Source organism: Zootoca vivipara, chromosome 1 (genome assembly GCF_963506605.1).
Source record: "Zootoca vivipara chromosome 1, rZooViv1.1, whole genome shotgun sequence".
NCBI classification, from domain to species: Eukaryota; Metazoa; Chordata; class Lepidosauria; order Squamata; family Lacertidae; genus Zootoca; species Zootoca vivipara.
This window is the reverse complement of record NC_083276.1, coordinates 9,626,917-9,644,969: the sequence shown is the minus strand read 5'-3', so window position 1 is coordinate 9,644,969 and position 18,053 is coordinate 9,626,917. Positions and strand designations below refer to the sequence as shown.

Below are 18,053 nucleotides of genomic sequence, written 5' to 3'. Positions count from 1 at the left end.
GCCAGTTTTGCAGATTAAAGGGGCCAAGGGGGAAAGGCGATCCCTCAAATAAACTCAACGAGCTGGAGGCACTAGGTCAAATGACCAGTGGATCTTTTGATATAGGCTCACATTAGAAGGAAAGGATGGATATGGAAGCCTATCCTCTAGGAATCTCATTTTTTCCCTCCAGCCCATGAAAACTGAATTCAACAAGAGCTCAGAGAGAGAGCGAGAGAGGCTACTCTGATTTCCTTTTGTAATGGACACACATTCCATCCCATAACACTAGTTACAGGTAGGTAGCCGTGTTGGTTTGGTGTAGTCGAAACAAAATAAAAAAAATTCCTTCCAGTAGCACCTCAGAGACCAACTGAGTTTGTCATTGGTATGAGCTTTCGTGTGTGCATGCACACTTCTTGTCTGGTGACTTCTGTTTCAGTGTATCTGAAGAAGTGTGCATACACACAAAAGCTCATTCCAATGACAAACTTAGTTGGTCTGTAAGGTGCTACTGGAAGGAATTTTTTTTTGTTTGTTTCATCCCATAACACTTACTGATCCTCCTTTCTGGCGTCCACCAAGCACTTCCATCAGGCTGATATCAGGAGCTTCAAATGAGATCAGCAGTCCCTCTGCATCTCCCTCTGCATCTCCCTTCTCTTGGATCTGCACGTCATGCCTGAGCGCAGGACTCTGGATGTTCCCGGCCTCTCGTTCTTCCACATAGCCAAGTTTCGCTTTCTTCTTCTTCCGCTTAGTCTGTGGTTCAGCCTTCTCGTCTTTCATGCACTCGGCTTCTCTGAAGGAATAAGCCAAACATCATCAACGTCCTGCTTGTTTCTTTCACACAGAGAAGCTTCCAGAACGCTCTTGAATAAATTAAAATAGGAAAGATCTCTACACATCAGAGCAAATACTTTCTGCACTAAGAAATGCAAATGCTCCACCATTTCTTTCAGTTGTATGACATCTTTCCTTGTGTGGTCCATGTTCCCTCTCCATGTTACCTACCTTAGATATCCTCTGGCCATTTGAATGGTGCTCTCCCACTGGTTTCGGACATCAGAAATCATACGCTCAACAGCGAGATTCTTGCTCCCATTGTTCCTCTTCACATGTTCCCCAAGGCAGACAATATTTTGTAGTTTAGCATCGCCCTCCTCTTTCAGCTGTAAAATCTCCTGTGTTGTAAGAAACAGCATGGGGGTAACTGGTTCCACACACTTGTTTTGCTTTTTAGGTTAAGCCTAACATTGAAGCTACAATAAAAAAAAGCCGTACTGTAAAAGGTAGGTGCTACTGCAGCCCGGTTGCCAAGTAGCTCATGAATGGAAGAAAAAGATGGCACCAAAAATGAAGAAATGGAAAAGGAATATTGGGGCAGAGGGCGGGGGGAAGCTCACTCTGAATTTAAAACATTAAAGCAGTCTTTGGAATGCTGGTGCTACTGCTCAGCCAAAGTATTTGGCCCAAAACTTTTTTAGTGTTTTGGTTGGGGAGGAAGAATACTCCCACCAAATACTGGACTAATCTTCAGGGGATGGATGCAACCAAAGAACTTTTGGGCGACGGGGTGGGTGGGTGTTTCCATTCTAAAAACAAAAATGCAGGAGGAGACTTTGCTGCCCTCAGCAGACTTACAGCATTCCCTTTGTAATTATGGGCAGGATGTCCTACAGGAATTCTGTTAACTACCGTGTTTCTCATATTATAAGACATGTCTTATATTTATTTTTTCCTCAAAAAAACACACTATGGCTTATTTTCAAGGGATGTCTTATTTTTTTCCTCCTCCTCCTGCCGCGGCCGGCATTGCTGCTGCGCCTATCACTATGTCTTATTTTCAGGGTATGGCTTATATTCATTGAATGCTTAAAAATCCTGCTATGGCTTATTTTATGGGTATGTCTTAAAATATGAGAAACAGGGTATGTCAGTTTGCAAATGCTACAATTCTCAGAGAGATTTAGCAGTAAGTCCCTTTTCCGAGGGAACTCTGAGAACTGTGGTTCTGTGGAACAGAGGTCTCCTAACAACCCTTTGCCACCCTTAGTAAACTACGGTTCCCATAATTCTTTGGGGAGGGGGAAATGCATGACTCTCCTGGCAAATAGAAGGGGAAGAAATGGAGGCAGTGAGAGATTTTACTTTCTTGGGATCCATGATCACTGCAGATGGTGACAGCAGCCACGAAATTAAAAGACACCTGCTTCTTGGGAGAAAAGCAATGACAAACCTAGACAGCATCTTAAAAAGCAGAGACATCACCTTGCCTACAAAGGTCCGTATAGTTAAAGCTATGGTTAAAGCTATGGAAGTTAAAGCTATGGAAGTGAGAGCTGGGCCATCAAGAAGGCTGATCACCGAAGAATTGATGCTTTTGCATTATGGTGCTGGAGGAGACTCTTGAGAGTCCCATGGACTGCGAGAAGATCAAACCTATCCATTCTTCAGGAAATCAGCCCTGAGTGCTCACTGGAAGGACAGAGCCTGAAGCTGAGGCTCCAATACTTTGGCCACCTCATGAGAAGACAACAACAAACTCCTTTAAATGTATAGTGCAGACGGGGCCCAAATCAGTAAAAGAGTGCTCAATAAAGACCAGGTATAATTGAACCCCTGCAAAAGCCTTATGAAACCAAGCCAGGATTAATGCTCAAATAAACACATTTTCCGGAGGATCCCTGTGTGCCATAGTGCTGCAATTCTACGTCATGATGCTACTATGTCAATTCACCAATGCAGGGTCCAGATTGGAGTCAATCGAGCTGGCAGTGAGTGAAGAGGTTCAAGGGGAACAGCATCACATCACACAATGTGAGTTGTCTCGTTTAGTACCTTTATTTTCTCCAGGCTTTCTTCCAGCGCTGCCTTGGATTCCATAGAGCTTAGGCCTAAGATTGTGTCTTTCAGCCTTTGCATCCAGCGGATCATATTCTGGGCAAGTTCTTCAAAATTATTTTCCTCCGCTAGAAGTACCTGGGAAACGTCAAGGCTTTTACAGACACAGGTGAGCAGCGTCTTGTACCTGTCGACAAGCTGAGGGTTTACCAGCACGACTTCCTCCTTAGATAAACCAGAGTCCCTCAAAGAATTTGCCAGCCAAGCAAGAGAATCAAATGACTCTCTGGAGGAGAAAAGAAAAACACACACAAAAAAAAAACCAGATTATTTTCTTTTGCAACGTAAGGGACCATAGGTGAGAGGTGTGCTTCAACTGTTGACAGCTCTTGTTAAACATTTAACTCATTCAATGAACTTATTCAATGAGGGGTTTGGTGGGATTCAGGGTATATTTATCTAAAAGAATGTATTCTTGGTGCTTTAAAAAACATTTTAAAATAATTGCTTCAGTTTATTCATTTATGTAGTCTTTACAACTGCAGCTTCAGCCACACCCACATTTACTCTTTTTTAAAAAAATTATTTATTTATCAAGTTTATGTTAGCTGCCATAATAATAATAATAATAATAATAATAATAATAATAATAATAATTTATTATTTATACCCCGCCCATCTGGCTGGGTTTCCCCAGCCGCTCTGGGTGGCTTCCAACAGAAAAATGAAATAAAATAATCTATTAAACATTAAAAGCCTCCCTAAAAAGGGCTGCCTTCAGAGGTCTTCTAAAAATCTGGTAGCTGTTTTTCTCTTTGACATCTGATGGGAGGGCATTCCACAGGGTGGGCGCCACCACCGAGAAGGCCCTCTGCCTGGTTCCCTGCAACTTGGCTTCTCACAACGAGGGAACCGCCAGAAGGCCCTCGGTCCTGGACCTCAGTGTCCGGGCAGAACGATGGGGGTTGAGACGCTCCTTCAGGTATACTGGACCGAGGCCATTTAGGGATTTAAAGGTCAGCACCAACACTTTGAACTGTGCTCGGAAACATACTGGGAGCCAATGTAGATATTTCAAGACTGGTGTTATGTGGTATCGGCGGCCGCTCCCAGTCACCAGTCTAGCTGCCGCATTCTGGATCAGTTGTGGTTTCCGGGTCACCTTCAAAATTAGCCCCACATAGAGCGCATTGCAGTAGTCCAAGCGGGAGATAACTAGAGCATGCACCACTCTGGCGAGACAATCTGCAGGCAGGTAGGGTCTCAGCCTGCGTACCAGATGGAGCTGATAGACAGCTGCCCTGGACACAGAATTGACCTGCGCCTCCATGGACAGCTGTGAGTCCAGAATGACTCCCAGGCTGCGCACCTGGTCCTTCAAGGGTACAGTTATCCCATTCAGGACCAGGGAGTCCTCCACACCTGCCCACCTCCTGTCTCCCACAAACAATACTTCTGTCTTGTCAGGATTCAACCTCAATCTGTTAGCCGCCATCCATCCTCCAACTGCCTCCAGACACTCACACAGGACCTTCACTGTCTTCACTGGTTCTGATTTGAAAGAGAGGTAGAGCTGGTCCGCATACTGATGGACACCCAGCCCAAACCCCCTGATGATCTCTCCCAGCGGCTGCATGTAGATGTTAAAAAGCATGGGGGAGAGGACCGAGCCCTGAGGCACCCCACAAGTCAGAGCCCAGGGGTCCGAACACTCATCCCCCACCACCACTTTCTGAACATGGCCCAGGAGGAAGGAGCGGAACCACTGTATGACAGTGCCCCCAGCTCCCAACCCCTCTAGACGATCCAGAAGGATGTTATGGTCGATGGTGTCAAAAGCCGCTGAGAGATCCATATGATCCAACTTCATATGATCTGTTTATCCCGTATAACTGGCCAAAGTAGTGAACAAATATTTAAAAACCTCTGTTTTAGAAGAATTTGATAAAAATGCTCCAGTCTTGGCTTCTCTTCTTGATTCTCCTGCCATTTCTTTTCCTGAAGGCTTAGCCATTCCTCTAAGCTACGGAACAGATATTCAAGTCTGAAAAAAAAATGTAAGGAAATAAATACAAGGATTACATGAGAATAATTATACAGCAATTTAAGGCAAATGCTGTGAAAGGATCTTGCTCCCTGTTCAACTAAGTCCACTACCAGCTTTTAAGGCACCAAGTCCAGACCACTTTATTTATCTAGATCTTTAATGCTGCATCTGGTTTCTGTTCTTCCACTATTGCTTTTCACAGTTATCGTTATCATGTTGCATTGCTTACAAAAGAGAGGGCAAGGCAGGGTTGACTGACAGACCTATGGTTGATTTCACAGAATCATGGAATTTGTAGAGTTGGAAGATACCACAAGGGTCATCTAGTCCAACCCCCTGCGAAAGAGGAATATTTTGCCCAACGTAGGGCTCAAACCCATGACCCTGAGATCCAAAGTCTCATGCTCCACCAACTGATTTGACACAGATTGGCAAAGATTGCTGGTTCTCAATTGCTTAACAACAACAGCAACCACTTCTCCCCCCAACCCACCTCTTTTCTCCCTCCCCAACCTTATTCTGTATACAACACTAAAACTTGGACGTTTTGGCTCCCGAACGCCGCAAACCCGGAAGTGAGTGTTTCGGTTTGCAAACTTTTTTTGGAAGCCGAAAGTCCAACACGGCTTCCGATTGAGTGCAGGAAGTTCTTGCAGCCAATCGGAAGCCTCGCCTTTGTTTTCGAACTGTTCGAGGAGTCGAACGGACTCCCAGAACGGATTGAATTCGACAACCAAGTACCACTGATATATAGAAAAGACTTTACAACCTGAGAAAAGAGACAATGCACATATTTTTTGTAAACCAAGAAAATCTTTAAAAACAGCAACAGCAAGATGAATTTATTCCTAAAGTTCTACGGCTGAGCTGGATGAAGAAAGCTTGTGGGTTTTTGTGAAGAGGTACTCAAAATCCTTTAATTCTATGCCCTTTACACCTTGCTCTGAGTGGTGGATCTTGGGATTCTAGCCAAAACAAACTAACTAACCCCAAAGTCACTCCCCCAAAGCTGGAACCTGACCTCCCCTGGCTTGTATCTCCTTCTCTGTGGGTCTCTGTTGTTGCTGCCGTTTATTGTTATAATATTGTGTGGGTGACCTTGAAGACAACGTAATCACGAGGTAGGATAGAAACGTCTCGAATAAATACATAAAAGGGCTGTTGGTGGTCCTTAAAATAAGCTGGGCCTAGTGCACTTGGCCTTCTTACCTAGCAAACTGCTGCAAAGTGAAGTGAAGCTCCCCCTCTCTCTCCTGGCACCTGCTGATCATGCTTTGCAATTCTGCTTCTTGGCCCTTCATCCACCTGCTCATGTGGCTGACGTCCACTTCGGGGAAATAGCTCTCCACCTGGCTCAAGAGTGTTTTCACCTCCTGGAAAGCACTGCCTTTGCCTTCAAAGGTTAGGAAGGTCTGGACAAAAATAAACCCAAACACAAAACACAATATATGTGTGTACGTGTGTTTGTGTGTGTAAAATGCTAAAATCTGTTGGCTGCTGCAGTCGTTTAGCAGGATACCCTCTGTGCCATCCGGAGGAAAATGTAAGAAGCCAAATTCAGCTGGTGCAGAATTTGGCATCTGGGGCAAGATGGTTTGGGTGTAGCACACCGATCGTGGCCCAACTGCGCTGGCTGCCATTAGTTTCTAGGCCCAACTCAAAGTGCTGGTTTAGACCCATAAAGCCTTAAACAGTTCAGGACCACAATAGCTCAAGCAACAGCCTCTTTCCATATGAACGGACGCAGACCCTGCGGTCATCATCAATGGTTTTCTTCGTGGACCAACTCCATGAGAGGTCTGGATTGTGGCAACACGAGTATGGGCCCTTTCGGCAGTGGTTCCATGTATGGAATGCCCTACCTAGGGAGGTTTGGCTGGCATTATTATTACTACTAGTAGTATTAGTACAGTCGTACCTCGGTTTAAGTACGCTTCGGTTTGAGTACTTTCAGTTTAAGTACTCTGCAGACCCGTCTGGAACGGATTAATCCACTTTCCATTACCTTCAATGGGAAAGTTCGCTTCAGGTTAAGTACGCTTCAGGTTAAGTACGGACTTCCAGAACCAATTACACTCATACTTCGGGTTAAGTACGCTTCAGGCTGAGTACTCCGCGGACCCGTCTAGAACGGATTAATCCACTTTCCATTACTTTCAATGGGAAAGTTCGCTTCAGGTTAAGTACGCTTCAGGTTAAGTACAGACTTCCGGAACCAATTGTGTACTTAAACCGAGGTACCACTGTATTAGTAGTAGTAGTAGTAGTAGAGTAGTAGTTGTTGTATACCATCCTTCATTCTTAGATCTCAGGGCAGTTCACAACTTAAAATTACAATCTAAAAACCACAAAATACATAATAAAATTAAGAACAATAGCAAACCAATAGACCCCCTCCCACAACACATTTAAAAGGCCATCTGATGTCAATCAGCCCGAGGCCTGGTTGAAGAGAAATGTTTTCGCCTGGTGCCTAAATATGTACAATAAAGTTGCCAGCTGAACTTTGCCAGGAAGAGCACTACAGTGGTACCTCGGTTTATGAACACAATTGGTTCCGGAAGTCTGTTCATAAACTGAAGCGTTCATAAACTGAAGCGAACTTTTCCATTGAAAGTAATGGAAAGTGGATTAATCCGTTCCAGACGGTCCGCAGAGTACTTAAACTGAAGCGTTCATAAACTGAAGCGAACTTTCCCATTGAAAGTAATGGAAAGTGGATTAATCCGTTCCAGACGGGTCCACGGAGTACTTAAACTGAAGCGTTCATAAACTGAAGCATGGGTGTAATTGGTTCTGGAAGTCTGTTCATAAACTGAAGCAAACTTTCCCATTGAAAGTAATGGAAAATGAATTAATCCGTTCCAGATGGGTCCACGGTGTTCATAAACCGAAAATTCATAAACCGAGGTGTTCATAAACCGAGGTTCCACTGTATACGCTTCCAACAGATGTTGCATTGCAGCTTCCATTGGTCTTTCTGGCTGCAGCTGACGGGAACTGGAATACAGCTGGATACCCACTCCTGCACTATGGGCTGGCTCACACATTCATGTTTATCCGTCTCTGACTGTAGCAACAAAGGACGATTTGTAAATGGACCCCGAAGACTAAACACCCTGGAGAAGCACTTCCACCGCCACCCAAAATCAAGCCAAGGCTTTTGACCGGGACTAAATTCTCACATTCAATACGGGCCGTAATTACACTGCATGTATACTCAATGCCAAACTTGCTGTCAGAGTGAGGACCGTTGCGTAGCCGAAACAGCCACCACCTGCCCACAATAGGTGTGGCAGACGAGCTACTACGGCTGGCAGACAAGCAAATAACCTTCAAGGCAGAGCTTTCCAAACTGTGTGTCACGGATGTTAGTGTGTCAGCTGCAGCGTGCAAGTGTGTTGTGTGACCTCCTCTCTGAGTCTGCGCTCTTCCAGGGCCTGGAAAGGGGTTAGTTTAAACCTTCGGTTTGCTGGTAAAACTGAACGACTGTGATGCGAAATGATGCACGTCTAAAAAGTCTGTTACCAACATGAAAAGTTTGGAAAGCTCTGCTTTAAGGGGAGGCAGCCCTAAGGGAAAGAGGAACCGCCAACCCAGCTCAAAGAGGATTAAAACAGGATGCTGTCTAACTGTTTGTAGGGGGGGGGGGAGAGGAAAACCAATACAGGACAATCTCTCTCTCTCTCTCTCTCACACACACACACACACACACACACTCCAAAAAAAAATTAAGAAGGGGGCACAGTAGCCCAATGAGAATGATCATGCTCGGTATTTTTGAGCTTCTCAGGGAAGGGGGACAGAAAAATTAGGGAGAAAGATCAAAAGGGGAAAAGGGGCAGAACAGAAGCAGCCCATGTGACAATATTTTGTTGCAAGTTCCACTTGTTAGAGTAAACGTGTGTCTGAAAAGCTAGATTAAATCTACGTGTTCAATGACCCTCTCTCCCTCTTTAGTGAAAAACTGGTGCATTATAGCTATATATAGGTGCCCTCCCCACATGCCATTCGGAGGAACACTGAACTATTGGAGGCAACACCAAGTCCAAGCCTCGTGCCTTACCGCCAGCCGCTGAATTTTCTCTTCCAATATCTCTTTTGTTTCTGAGGGATCAAAACATTCCTTCAGATTTAGCCGGGTGCTACTGAACCAGTCACAGAAATCCTGGCAATGGTCTGCAGAAAGAAATTTAATAATAATAATAATAATAATAATAATAATAATAATAATAATAATAATGTAAGATGGTGGACCTCCTAGAAGTAACTGAAGTTTAGAAGGGAGGAAGAGAAGGGATGTGTATACAACTGCCACAGTGCTGCCCTAGTTGAAAGGAAGTACAGTGGTGCCTCGCTTAACGAATGCCCTGCTTAACGAAACTTCCGCTTAACGAAAGGTTTTTTCTAACGGAGGTTGCCTCGCTAGACGAATTCGTTTTACGAAAAATCCGTCTAGCGAATCGAGGTTTCCCATAGGAATGCATTGAAATGGGCAAAAAAAAATTTTAAAAAAATTAAATGCATTCCTATGGGATTTGCTAGACAAATTTTTCGTTATAAGAAAAGACCCGTGGAACGAATTAAATTCGTCTAGCGAGGCACCACTGTATGGCACTATGGCAGCTGTGTTAGGCTCTGCCATTTCTAAGCCCGTCTCAAGCATCCAATCTAGGGCACTTCAGACATTCAAACAAACCACACTTTGACTTTGTTTGATGGTTGAACCCGCCCAGTGTGTGAGTAGCTGATTAACGTAAATAAGGGATGTCTTTTTTTCTTTTTTTTTAAGGGATGCCTAGAAGTAATGTTATTTTTTTATTTATTTTTACTTACAGTTCAGGAGAGTCATAGAGTGATCCTGGAACATTTGCATCTTGGAATCAAATAGATCAGTGACACTTTTCAGTTGTTTGTTTAATTCAACCACCTCGGGGTTCAAACAACTCGTCTCTTTCTCGAGTAACTTCACATGGTGTTTTTGCTGAAGAATCTTCTGGTGTATCTCCTAAATTAAAACACAGAAAGAAAACAATCCTTCTTTAATAAATGCTGGTAGTATTCATAAGCAGCCCCAATGACCTATCAAAAATGGCCCATGGGTGGTGGTGGCCAAATCCAATTCCTCACCTCTGCTTTATGGAAATACACTGTGAAAGGATTGGGCCCTTGTTTCTTTCCTGCCCTAGTCCACTCAAAGGTACCAGCTTCTGTCTCTTTCCCATGGCACTTGTTTTCCCAACCACCCCAACTTTCTGGTGATCCGCCATTTTGTAGAATAACGTCATTCCAGCCATAGAACCTTCAACATTTGGGATGCCTTTCCCTTGAAGAGGAGAATGGTGGTACTCACATTCAGCCATCTAGCCCCAAATCAAGGAATCAGGCAAGGAAGGGCTCTGATTTGGGAGGACAGTCCTGCCGGTGCCATGATAGCAAGCAGTAGTAGATGGGTTTTTGTTTATTTGTCCATTTTCTTAGTGCTATTGCTGCTATACCTCTGCGCTGGGTTTTGCCGTCGCAAGCTGCTTTTGGCTAGGCAAGGCTTGGGAAAGTGGTCTAGAAATACTTTAAAATAAATAGCTAAACAGAATCCCTGTGCTCAGAAGTGCTAGGGGCAAATAACAGAGAGTAGCCATCAAATTCCTTTTTTTCTTCTGCACTAGTCCGAACTCATGTGGAGTCCTGTGTCCAGTTCTGGGTAACACATTTTAAGAAGGATTCCCCAGAAGGAAATGAAAACAGGTTCAGAGGAGTAGCAGCAAGGATGTTCGAGGGTATCAAAGATGTCCTAAGAAGAAAGGCTGATGAAACTATGTTTAACGAAGAAACAGAGTGCGGGAGGAATATGACAGAAGTCTTTAAGTGCCTGAAGTGCTCTCACTAGAGATGTGCAAATCTGTAAATTGGATTTATTTCAGTATTTTGTTGTTCAAGTCTTTTGTTCAGTTCCCCACATTTCCACATAAGTTTGCCAATTTTTTTATTTTTTAAAAAAAGTCCTCGTGAGAATTCATCAGCATTTGAGTGTGAATTTCTTCTTTTGGTACGCTATTTCGCCTAATAATACATTTTGCAAAACACATTTTGCCCTAATATAATGCAGGGAGAGAAGTTCTGCTGTGCAAGAAGAAGTTTGCCACACAAGTGGAACAATAGTGTAAACATATCACCCTCTGGCCCTGCTCCCAAAACCTGTTAAATCTGTGCCAGCCCTATAAATCTTTAGATTCCTTTGTCAGCATTAGGAAAGTTCTGAATACAGTTCGGAAGGCAGCCAGAGACGATACCGTTGGTGTTAACCAAAGGAGAGTGAGAGACAGAGTAGGTGTTTGTGTGTTTTTAGAGTACCTCCAATTTAGCAAAAATCCCCAAGGTGTTAGAAGGAGACAATGATCTGAGAAGCGATTCCGTCATTCCAATCTGCGTCTTGGCCAGGTCAAGATCTTCTTTCAGCTCAGCTGTGTTGCCATTGAGTTCAGTGGGTATTGACTGGTTCGGTAACTGCTTTATTATCAGCTCCATTTTGTTCAAAAGAGATGATTTGATGACCTGAAAAGGGGGGAAACAGAGGACTTCTATAAGAAGATAAAAAGAGCCTGGCTGGATAGTCTAGTCCAAGCACCGTCACAGAGACTGACCTGGTCCCTGCAGGAAACCCACACACAGGACCTGAGCACAAGAGCAACACTCTCCCCTCCTGTGGTTCCCAGCACAACTGTGGAGGGGGAGCATAGCTAGCGGCTACTGGTAGCCTTACCCTCCATGAATCGGTCTAATCCAGGCATCCCCAAACTTCGGCCCTCCAGATGTTTTGGACTACAATTCCCATCATCCCTGACCACTGGTCCTGTTAGCTAGGGATCATGGGAGCATAGCTGCCAAGTCTCCCGTATTCCCCGGGAAACCCCCGTTTTTCCAGCTGTCCCCAGCCGAAAAAACGGATTTTTTTGGTTTTCCCCGGTTTATTCTGGTGCGGCGGCCATTTTGGAACAGGGCAGAGCAGCATCAAAAGTAGCTTCTGAGCATGCTCTGCCCAGTTCCAAAATGGCGGCAGCGCTACTTCCGGTCTGCTACTTCCGGTCCAGTCCCTTATTTCTCAGGCCGGAACTATGCATGGGAGTTGTAGGCCAAAACATCTGGAGGGCCACAGTTTGGGGGTGCCTGGTCTAATCCACTTGTAAAGCCAGCCAAGTTGGTGGCCATTGCTGCCTCCCATGGGAGGAAGTTCCGTAGGAGAAGTATGTGCTGTGTGAAAAAGGACTTGCGCAGTGGAACATCCCTTCCCTCTCTTTTCTCTAAATGCCCCCACCCACTCCACAGGGTCAAGGAGAAACACAGAACAGGTCTGAAGGAGAGAGAGAAGTTCTGATACACATGTAGATGTCCTTTCGCCAATGAGACAATTTCACTGGGTAAAACCCTAAGTATATTTACTAGTTCTAGTTACAGGTAAGTAGCCGTGCTGGTCTGCCATAGTCGAAACAAAATAAAAATTTCCTTCCAGTAGCACCTTAGAGACCAACTAAGTTTGTCATAGGTATGAGCTTTCGTGTGCATGCACACTTCTTCAGATACACTGAAGCAGAAGTCCCCAGACACTTATATATAGCCAGATGGTGGTGGGGAGGTATTACTCAACCTTGCTTTTTCCTGTAGACCATTTGCAGTCGTCAGCTATCAGTCTGTCAATCACCCACTCCCTCCACCCTTCTGAGTAATACCTCCCCCCCCCCGACCTCTGACTATACATAAGGGTCTGGTGACTTCTGTTTCAGTGTATCTGAAGAAGTGTGCATGCACACGAAAGCTCATACCTATGACAAACTTAGTTGGTCTCTAAGGTGCTGCTGGAATGATTTTTTTTATTTTGTTTTTACTAGTTCTAGTTACAGGTAGGTAGCCGTGCTGGTCTGCCGTAGTCGAAACAAAATAAAAAATTCCTTCCAGTAGCACCTTAGAGACCAACTAAGTTTGTCATTGGTATGAGCTTTCGTGTGCATACACACTTCTTCAGATACTTCTGTTTCAGTGTACAGTGGTACCTCGGTTTAAGTACACAAGTGGTTCCGGAAGTCTGTACTTAACCTGAAGCGTACATAACCTGAAGCGAACTTTCCCATTGAAAGTAATGGAAAGTGGATTAGTCCGTTCCAGATGGTCCGCAGAGTACTCAACCCGAAGAGTACTTAACCCGAAGTATGAGTGTAATTGGTTCTGGAAGTCCGTACTTAACCTGAAGCGTACTTAACCTGAAGCGAACTTTCCCATTGAAAGTAATGGAAAGTGGATTAATCCGTTCCAGACGGGTCCGCGGAGTACTTAAACTGAAAGTACTCAAACCGAAGTGTACTTAAACTGAGGTATGACTGTATCTGAAGAAGTGTGCATGCACATAATAATAATAATAATAATAATAATAATAATAATAATAATAATAATAATAATAATAATTTATTTATACCCCACCCATCTGGCCGGGTTCCCCCAGCCACTCTGGGCAGCTTCCAACAAAACATTAAAATACAGAAATCAAAAGCTCATACCAATGACAAACCTAGTTGATCTCTAAGGTGCTACTGGAAGGAATTTTTTAAATTATATTTACTAGTGTTATTTTGCATTTCTTCCTATGCACAGGTAAAAAAAGAAGGTTGTGATTGTTTCTCCCCTTCTCTACACCATTGCCCCTGGTGGCAGGCATCATATCTATATCAATACATAACCTCCTGATGAATTGTGATCGCAATGATTGCCCCCCCTCTCCCTTTTACCTGCAATTCAAGTGGGGTTTCGTAGCCATTGAGGAGATACTGAATTTCATCCACCTTTGCATCAAACTCCTCTAGATTCTTTTGTTGGGACTTCAAGCCAGCCTACGAAGAAAGAGGGCGAAATTATCTCACGGGCCAAACAAGTTTTAACTTTCGTTCCGCAGATTAGAAACGAGACATTGGACAGATTTCCACTTGGCATGAGCTTGAAGAATCACAGATAAAAACAGAACAAGCTAAAAAACGCGATCATTAAAACGTTGCTGGCATCCGTCTGTCTCGAGAGACAATGGAGTGCATCTCTGAAGGTAAAGTCAAACTGCTGGAGAATCACAGCACCTGCTGTGGATGCAGAGACCAGGAACTTGTAACTGCTGCCTCCCGTGTTGCCTCCCGTGACCTGTTCAGGGAGCAAGCCTGGGCAGTGTGCATGGAGGTCCTGGGCTGCCTGGATGACAAGACCCTCTTGGCCTTGTGGTCCAATGGAAAGCAGCGCAACAGAAAACAAAGATTGTTTTCTGCTGCTCCAGAGAAGCGGACACGGAGCAATGGATTCAAATTTCAAGAAAGAAGATTCCACCTAAACATTAGGAAGAACTTCCTGACAGTAAGAGCTGTTCGGCAGTGGAATTTGCTACCAAGGAGTGTGGTGGAGTCTCCTTCTTTGGAGGTCTTTAAGCAGAGCCTTGACAGCCATATGTCAAGAATGCTTTGATGGTGTTTCCTGCTTGGCAGGGGGTTGGACTGGATGGCCCTTGTGGTCTCTTCCAACTCTAGGATTCTATGATTCTATGTTTGGCACCAACTGGGCTGCAGGAGTTGCCAGAAGGAGGTGTACAGTCTACAAACAGTCCTGTTAACGAACTATTCGGGCAACGAACTCCGTAAAATTGGAAGTAGGTGTCCCAGTTAGCGAACCTTGCGCCTGGAAGCCAAACGGTGGAAGGGCACTGGCGGCGGGAGGCCTCAGTAGGGAAAGCGCGCCTCAGTTTAAGAACACTTTGGTTTAAGAACAGACCTCCGGAACAAATTAAGTTTGTAAACCAAGGTAAAGGTAAAGGGACCCCTGACCATTAGGTCCAGTCGTGACCGACTCTGGGGTTGCGGCGCTCATCTCGCGTTACTGGCCGAGGGAGCCGACGTACAGCTTCCAGGTCATGTGGGCAGCATGACAAAGCCGCTTCTAGCGAACCAGAGCAGCACACGGAAACACCGTTTACCTTCCCGCCAGAGCGGTACCTATTTATCTACTTGCACTTTGATGTGCTTTCGAACTGCTAGGTTGGCAGGAGCTGAGACCGAGCAACGGGAGCTCACCCCGTCGCGGGGATTCGAACTGCCGACCTTCTGATCGGCAAGCCCTAGGCTCTGTGGTTTACTAGTGTACAATTTTGTGTAAGGTTTACTCCTTAGCCTTTCCTTCTCCCGAAGATATCCCATGCAGCAGCAGGTAAAATGTGATTAAATTGCATTAAAATGTAATCAAACACTAACAGAATGAAAACAGTATCATGGATACATGCTTTAGGGTATGCTTAAGTCCAGGAACGGCAATGGTTGGTTTTCATACACCATGTTGCAGAGACCCAAACAGCTCCGTTCTACACACTTATATTTGGCCATGGTGGGATGGGGGCGCCCACCACATTTCCCACCTGGATATCACTCCTCCTTTAATAGAAGAAGTTGCCTTGCACCAAGGAAGACCATTGATCCACCTACCTCAGTATTGTGTTCACTGACTGGCAGTGGGCATTCAGGCAGGGTTCCCCCCCAGCCCAACTCGTGATTCCAGGGACTGAACCTGGGGACCTTCTGCACGCAAGGCAAAATGCTCTGCTACGGAACTGCAGCCCTCCTGCTTCCTGGGCCACTTTCAGCTCCCCAGTTTGTCCCCATGCCCTTTTCTGAACGCTTGAATAAAGTTACTGTCTCAAAAATAGGCCTCTCCAATTCCCCCCCTCACACCCCCTCACTTTTTTAAAAAAGGAAAGCATTTCGATTATGGATCCAACACAGCGCTTACTTAGGCTGGAACTCTAAGGTCGAAGACCAGAGGGTGAGGGGAATCAACAACTTCAACTACAGGGTAAATTGCATCGTTCCAATCATCATCTAGTTTAGAGCCAGTCAACGGCATTAATTAATTGGCAGACAGATTTCTATGTTACTAACTTAAACCAACTGGAAAGCTCAGTTGGTTCTTAGAGCGTGATGCTGATAATTTGTTTATTTATTTTATTTATTGAATTTATATACTGCCTGTAAGGGTGACTCCCTACAGGGAGCCAGCCCCCACCATCCTAACGTCCACCTCGCCAAGCACAGGGAGCAGCAGTGGGTCGGAAGCAGCCAGGGGGGAAGGGAGAGACTTGGAGGGAGAGAGCAGCCAGTGTGTGAAAGGATGGGAAAGCTCAGGGGAGGAGAGATGTAGGCAAGGGCTCCAGGATGCTTTGGCCAGGAGGAGGCTGAGAGGGCATCGCTCCTTCCGGCGCAAGAGTTAAGGAGAGCACACGACGCAGGTCAAGGGGGAGGCGTTTTGGGGTGCCCCGACTACTTTGCTGGCGTAAGAACAGACGTACGCCATTGCAAGATTCTGGTTCGGACTGAGAGGTCATGTTTTAAGCTATCTCTGCACTGTAAATACCATGCACAATAACAGACTTTAAATACATACTGGACTCAAGCGGAGTTACTCTAGAGTAGCCACAACGACCCTCTGACACTGCCCTATACCCAGAGGTCTCAGGGCGGTTAACAGAAAAGATCACAATATATAAAATCAAAATAAGAATAACCCAATAACACCTCCCCCCCCAAAAAAATCTCATTTTAAAAGGGTACAGTATAGGATGTCAATCAGGTCAACCAAAGGACTGGTTAAAAAGGAACATTTTCGCCTGGCGCCTAAAGGTGTATATTGAAGGTGCCAGGTGAACCTCCCTGGGGTGAGCATTCCACAGACGGGGAGCTACTGCAGAGAAGGCCCTGTTCTTACGTTGCCACCCTCTGGACCTCTCGAGGAGGAGGCACACAAAGGAGGCCCTCAGCAGATGATCTCAGGGTCCGGGTAGGTTCATATGGGAAGAGGCGGTCCTTGAGGTATTGCAGTCTTGAGCCGTTTAATAATGCCAAGGTTGCAGGTTCAATTCCCGTATGGGACGGCTGCATTGCAAGGGGGTTGGACTAGATCAGTGTTTCTCAACCTTTTTTGGGCCACGGCACACTTGTTCCGTGAAAAAAATCACGAGGCACACCACCATTAAAAAAGTTAAAAAATTTAACTCTGTGCCGCCCTATATTGACTATAATTATGACTGTAAGAAACACTTGCCAATTGCTGTGTTGGTTGCAATCTCCTGTAATAAGGCTTCATAAGTTGTCCGGCGGCCGCCAGGCTCGTTTGCACTGAGCTTTGGGAAAGAGGAGGAGAAATATTGCTTTCCGGCGGGTCAGCGCTGCCTATTGGCGGCTGCCAGGCACGTGACAATGCAAATCGCCCTTATCGTCGCCGCACGTCGCGGCACACCAGCCAGCGTCTCGCGGCACACTAGTGTGCCGCGGAACAGCGGTTGAAAAACGCTGGACTAGATGACCCTTAGGGTCCCTTTCAACTCTGCAGTTCTATGGTTCTATGAGCCAGGCCACTGGTCCACCGGGTAGCGGCTCCCAATCTTACCTGGAGATGCTGGGGAGTGAACCTGGGGACCAACTCAGATGCTTTGTCACTGAGCCACAGTTATTCCCCATGGCCCCCCCCCATCCCATCGACCTTACCTCCAGGTCTGCCAGCTCCTTTTCAGTCAGGCAGCCACCGTCCAATTTCTTCAGCTCTGCGTTTAACCACTCCTCGATCGAACTGGATAAATTAAGGAGCTTGTCCCACAAAGCCAGAGCTCTTTCCAGATTTTTGCAGTAGTTCTCAGTCCATTCATTGACCTAGCAGGTCAAAAAAAAGATAAAAAGAATAAATATTTCCAAGCGGACACCTTCATCAGCAAAGGGAGCGTTGAGATGAAGCCACCAGCCACATAAACAAGAAGTGGGGGAGGAGGGGGGGCGGTAATCCGTTGGATGGAGACAGCTTCTTACCAAATATGGCTTAAGATATCATGACATCAAAGACAATGGCAACGCTCCAGGTTCTAAAGACAGGTCTGGCAAGGTGGTTTGGCTCATCAGATCTGATCATCTCCCCATAATGTGTCCCAACTAGTCCCAGACTCAAGCAGATCCAACATCTTCTCGCATTTGAAGAACAGCATTCCTACAGCCGATCCCTAAGATTTGCACTACTGAAACGTTTCCTGGAGGGCTTAGCGTTCCCAAAAGGCGCAACCTATTAAATATCTCCCAGAATTATCCCTTACGGGAGACCATGCCCAACACCAGACGCAGAGCCATGCAGA

General features: G+C 45.5%; 1 protein-coding gene across 4 annotated transcripts in view; it reads right to left on the bottom strand.

The window, feature by feature from the left end:
- The window catches only part of SYNE2 (spectrin repeat containing nuclear envelope protein 2), a 233,425-nt gene that overhangs the window by 135,153 nt on the left and 80,219 nt on the right, over positions 1-18,053 (bottom strand). For all 4 annotated transcript variants that reach the window (XM_060271444.1, XM_060271437.1, XM_060271442.1 and 1 more), the window contains exons 32-41: positions 17,422-17,583; positions 13,645-13,746; positions 11,222-11,422; positions 9,707-9,878; positions 8,937-9,049; positions 6,080-6,282; positions 4,748-4,867; positions 2,821-3,109; positions 994-1,163; positions 538-781 (exon numbers count right to left, since the gene is read on the bottom strand). In XM_060271444.1, the coding sequence (XP_060127427.1) occupies positions 538-781; positions 994-1,163; positions 2,821-3,109; positions 4,748-4,867; positions 6,080-6,282; positions 8,937-9,049; positions 9,707-9,878; positions 11,222-11,422; positions 13,645-13,746; positions 17,422-17,583 (1,776 nt within the window). The remainder of the gene's footprint in view (positions 1-537; positions 782-993; positions 1,164-2,820; positions 3,110-4,747; positions 4,868-6,079; positions 6,283-8,936; positions 9,050-9,706; positions 9,879-11,221; positions 11,423-13,644; positions 13,747-17,421; positions 17,584-18,053) is intronic.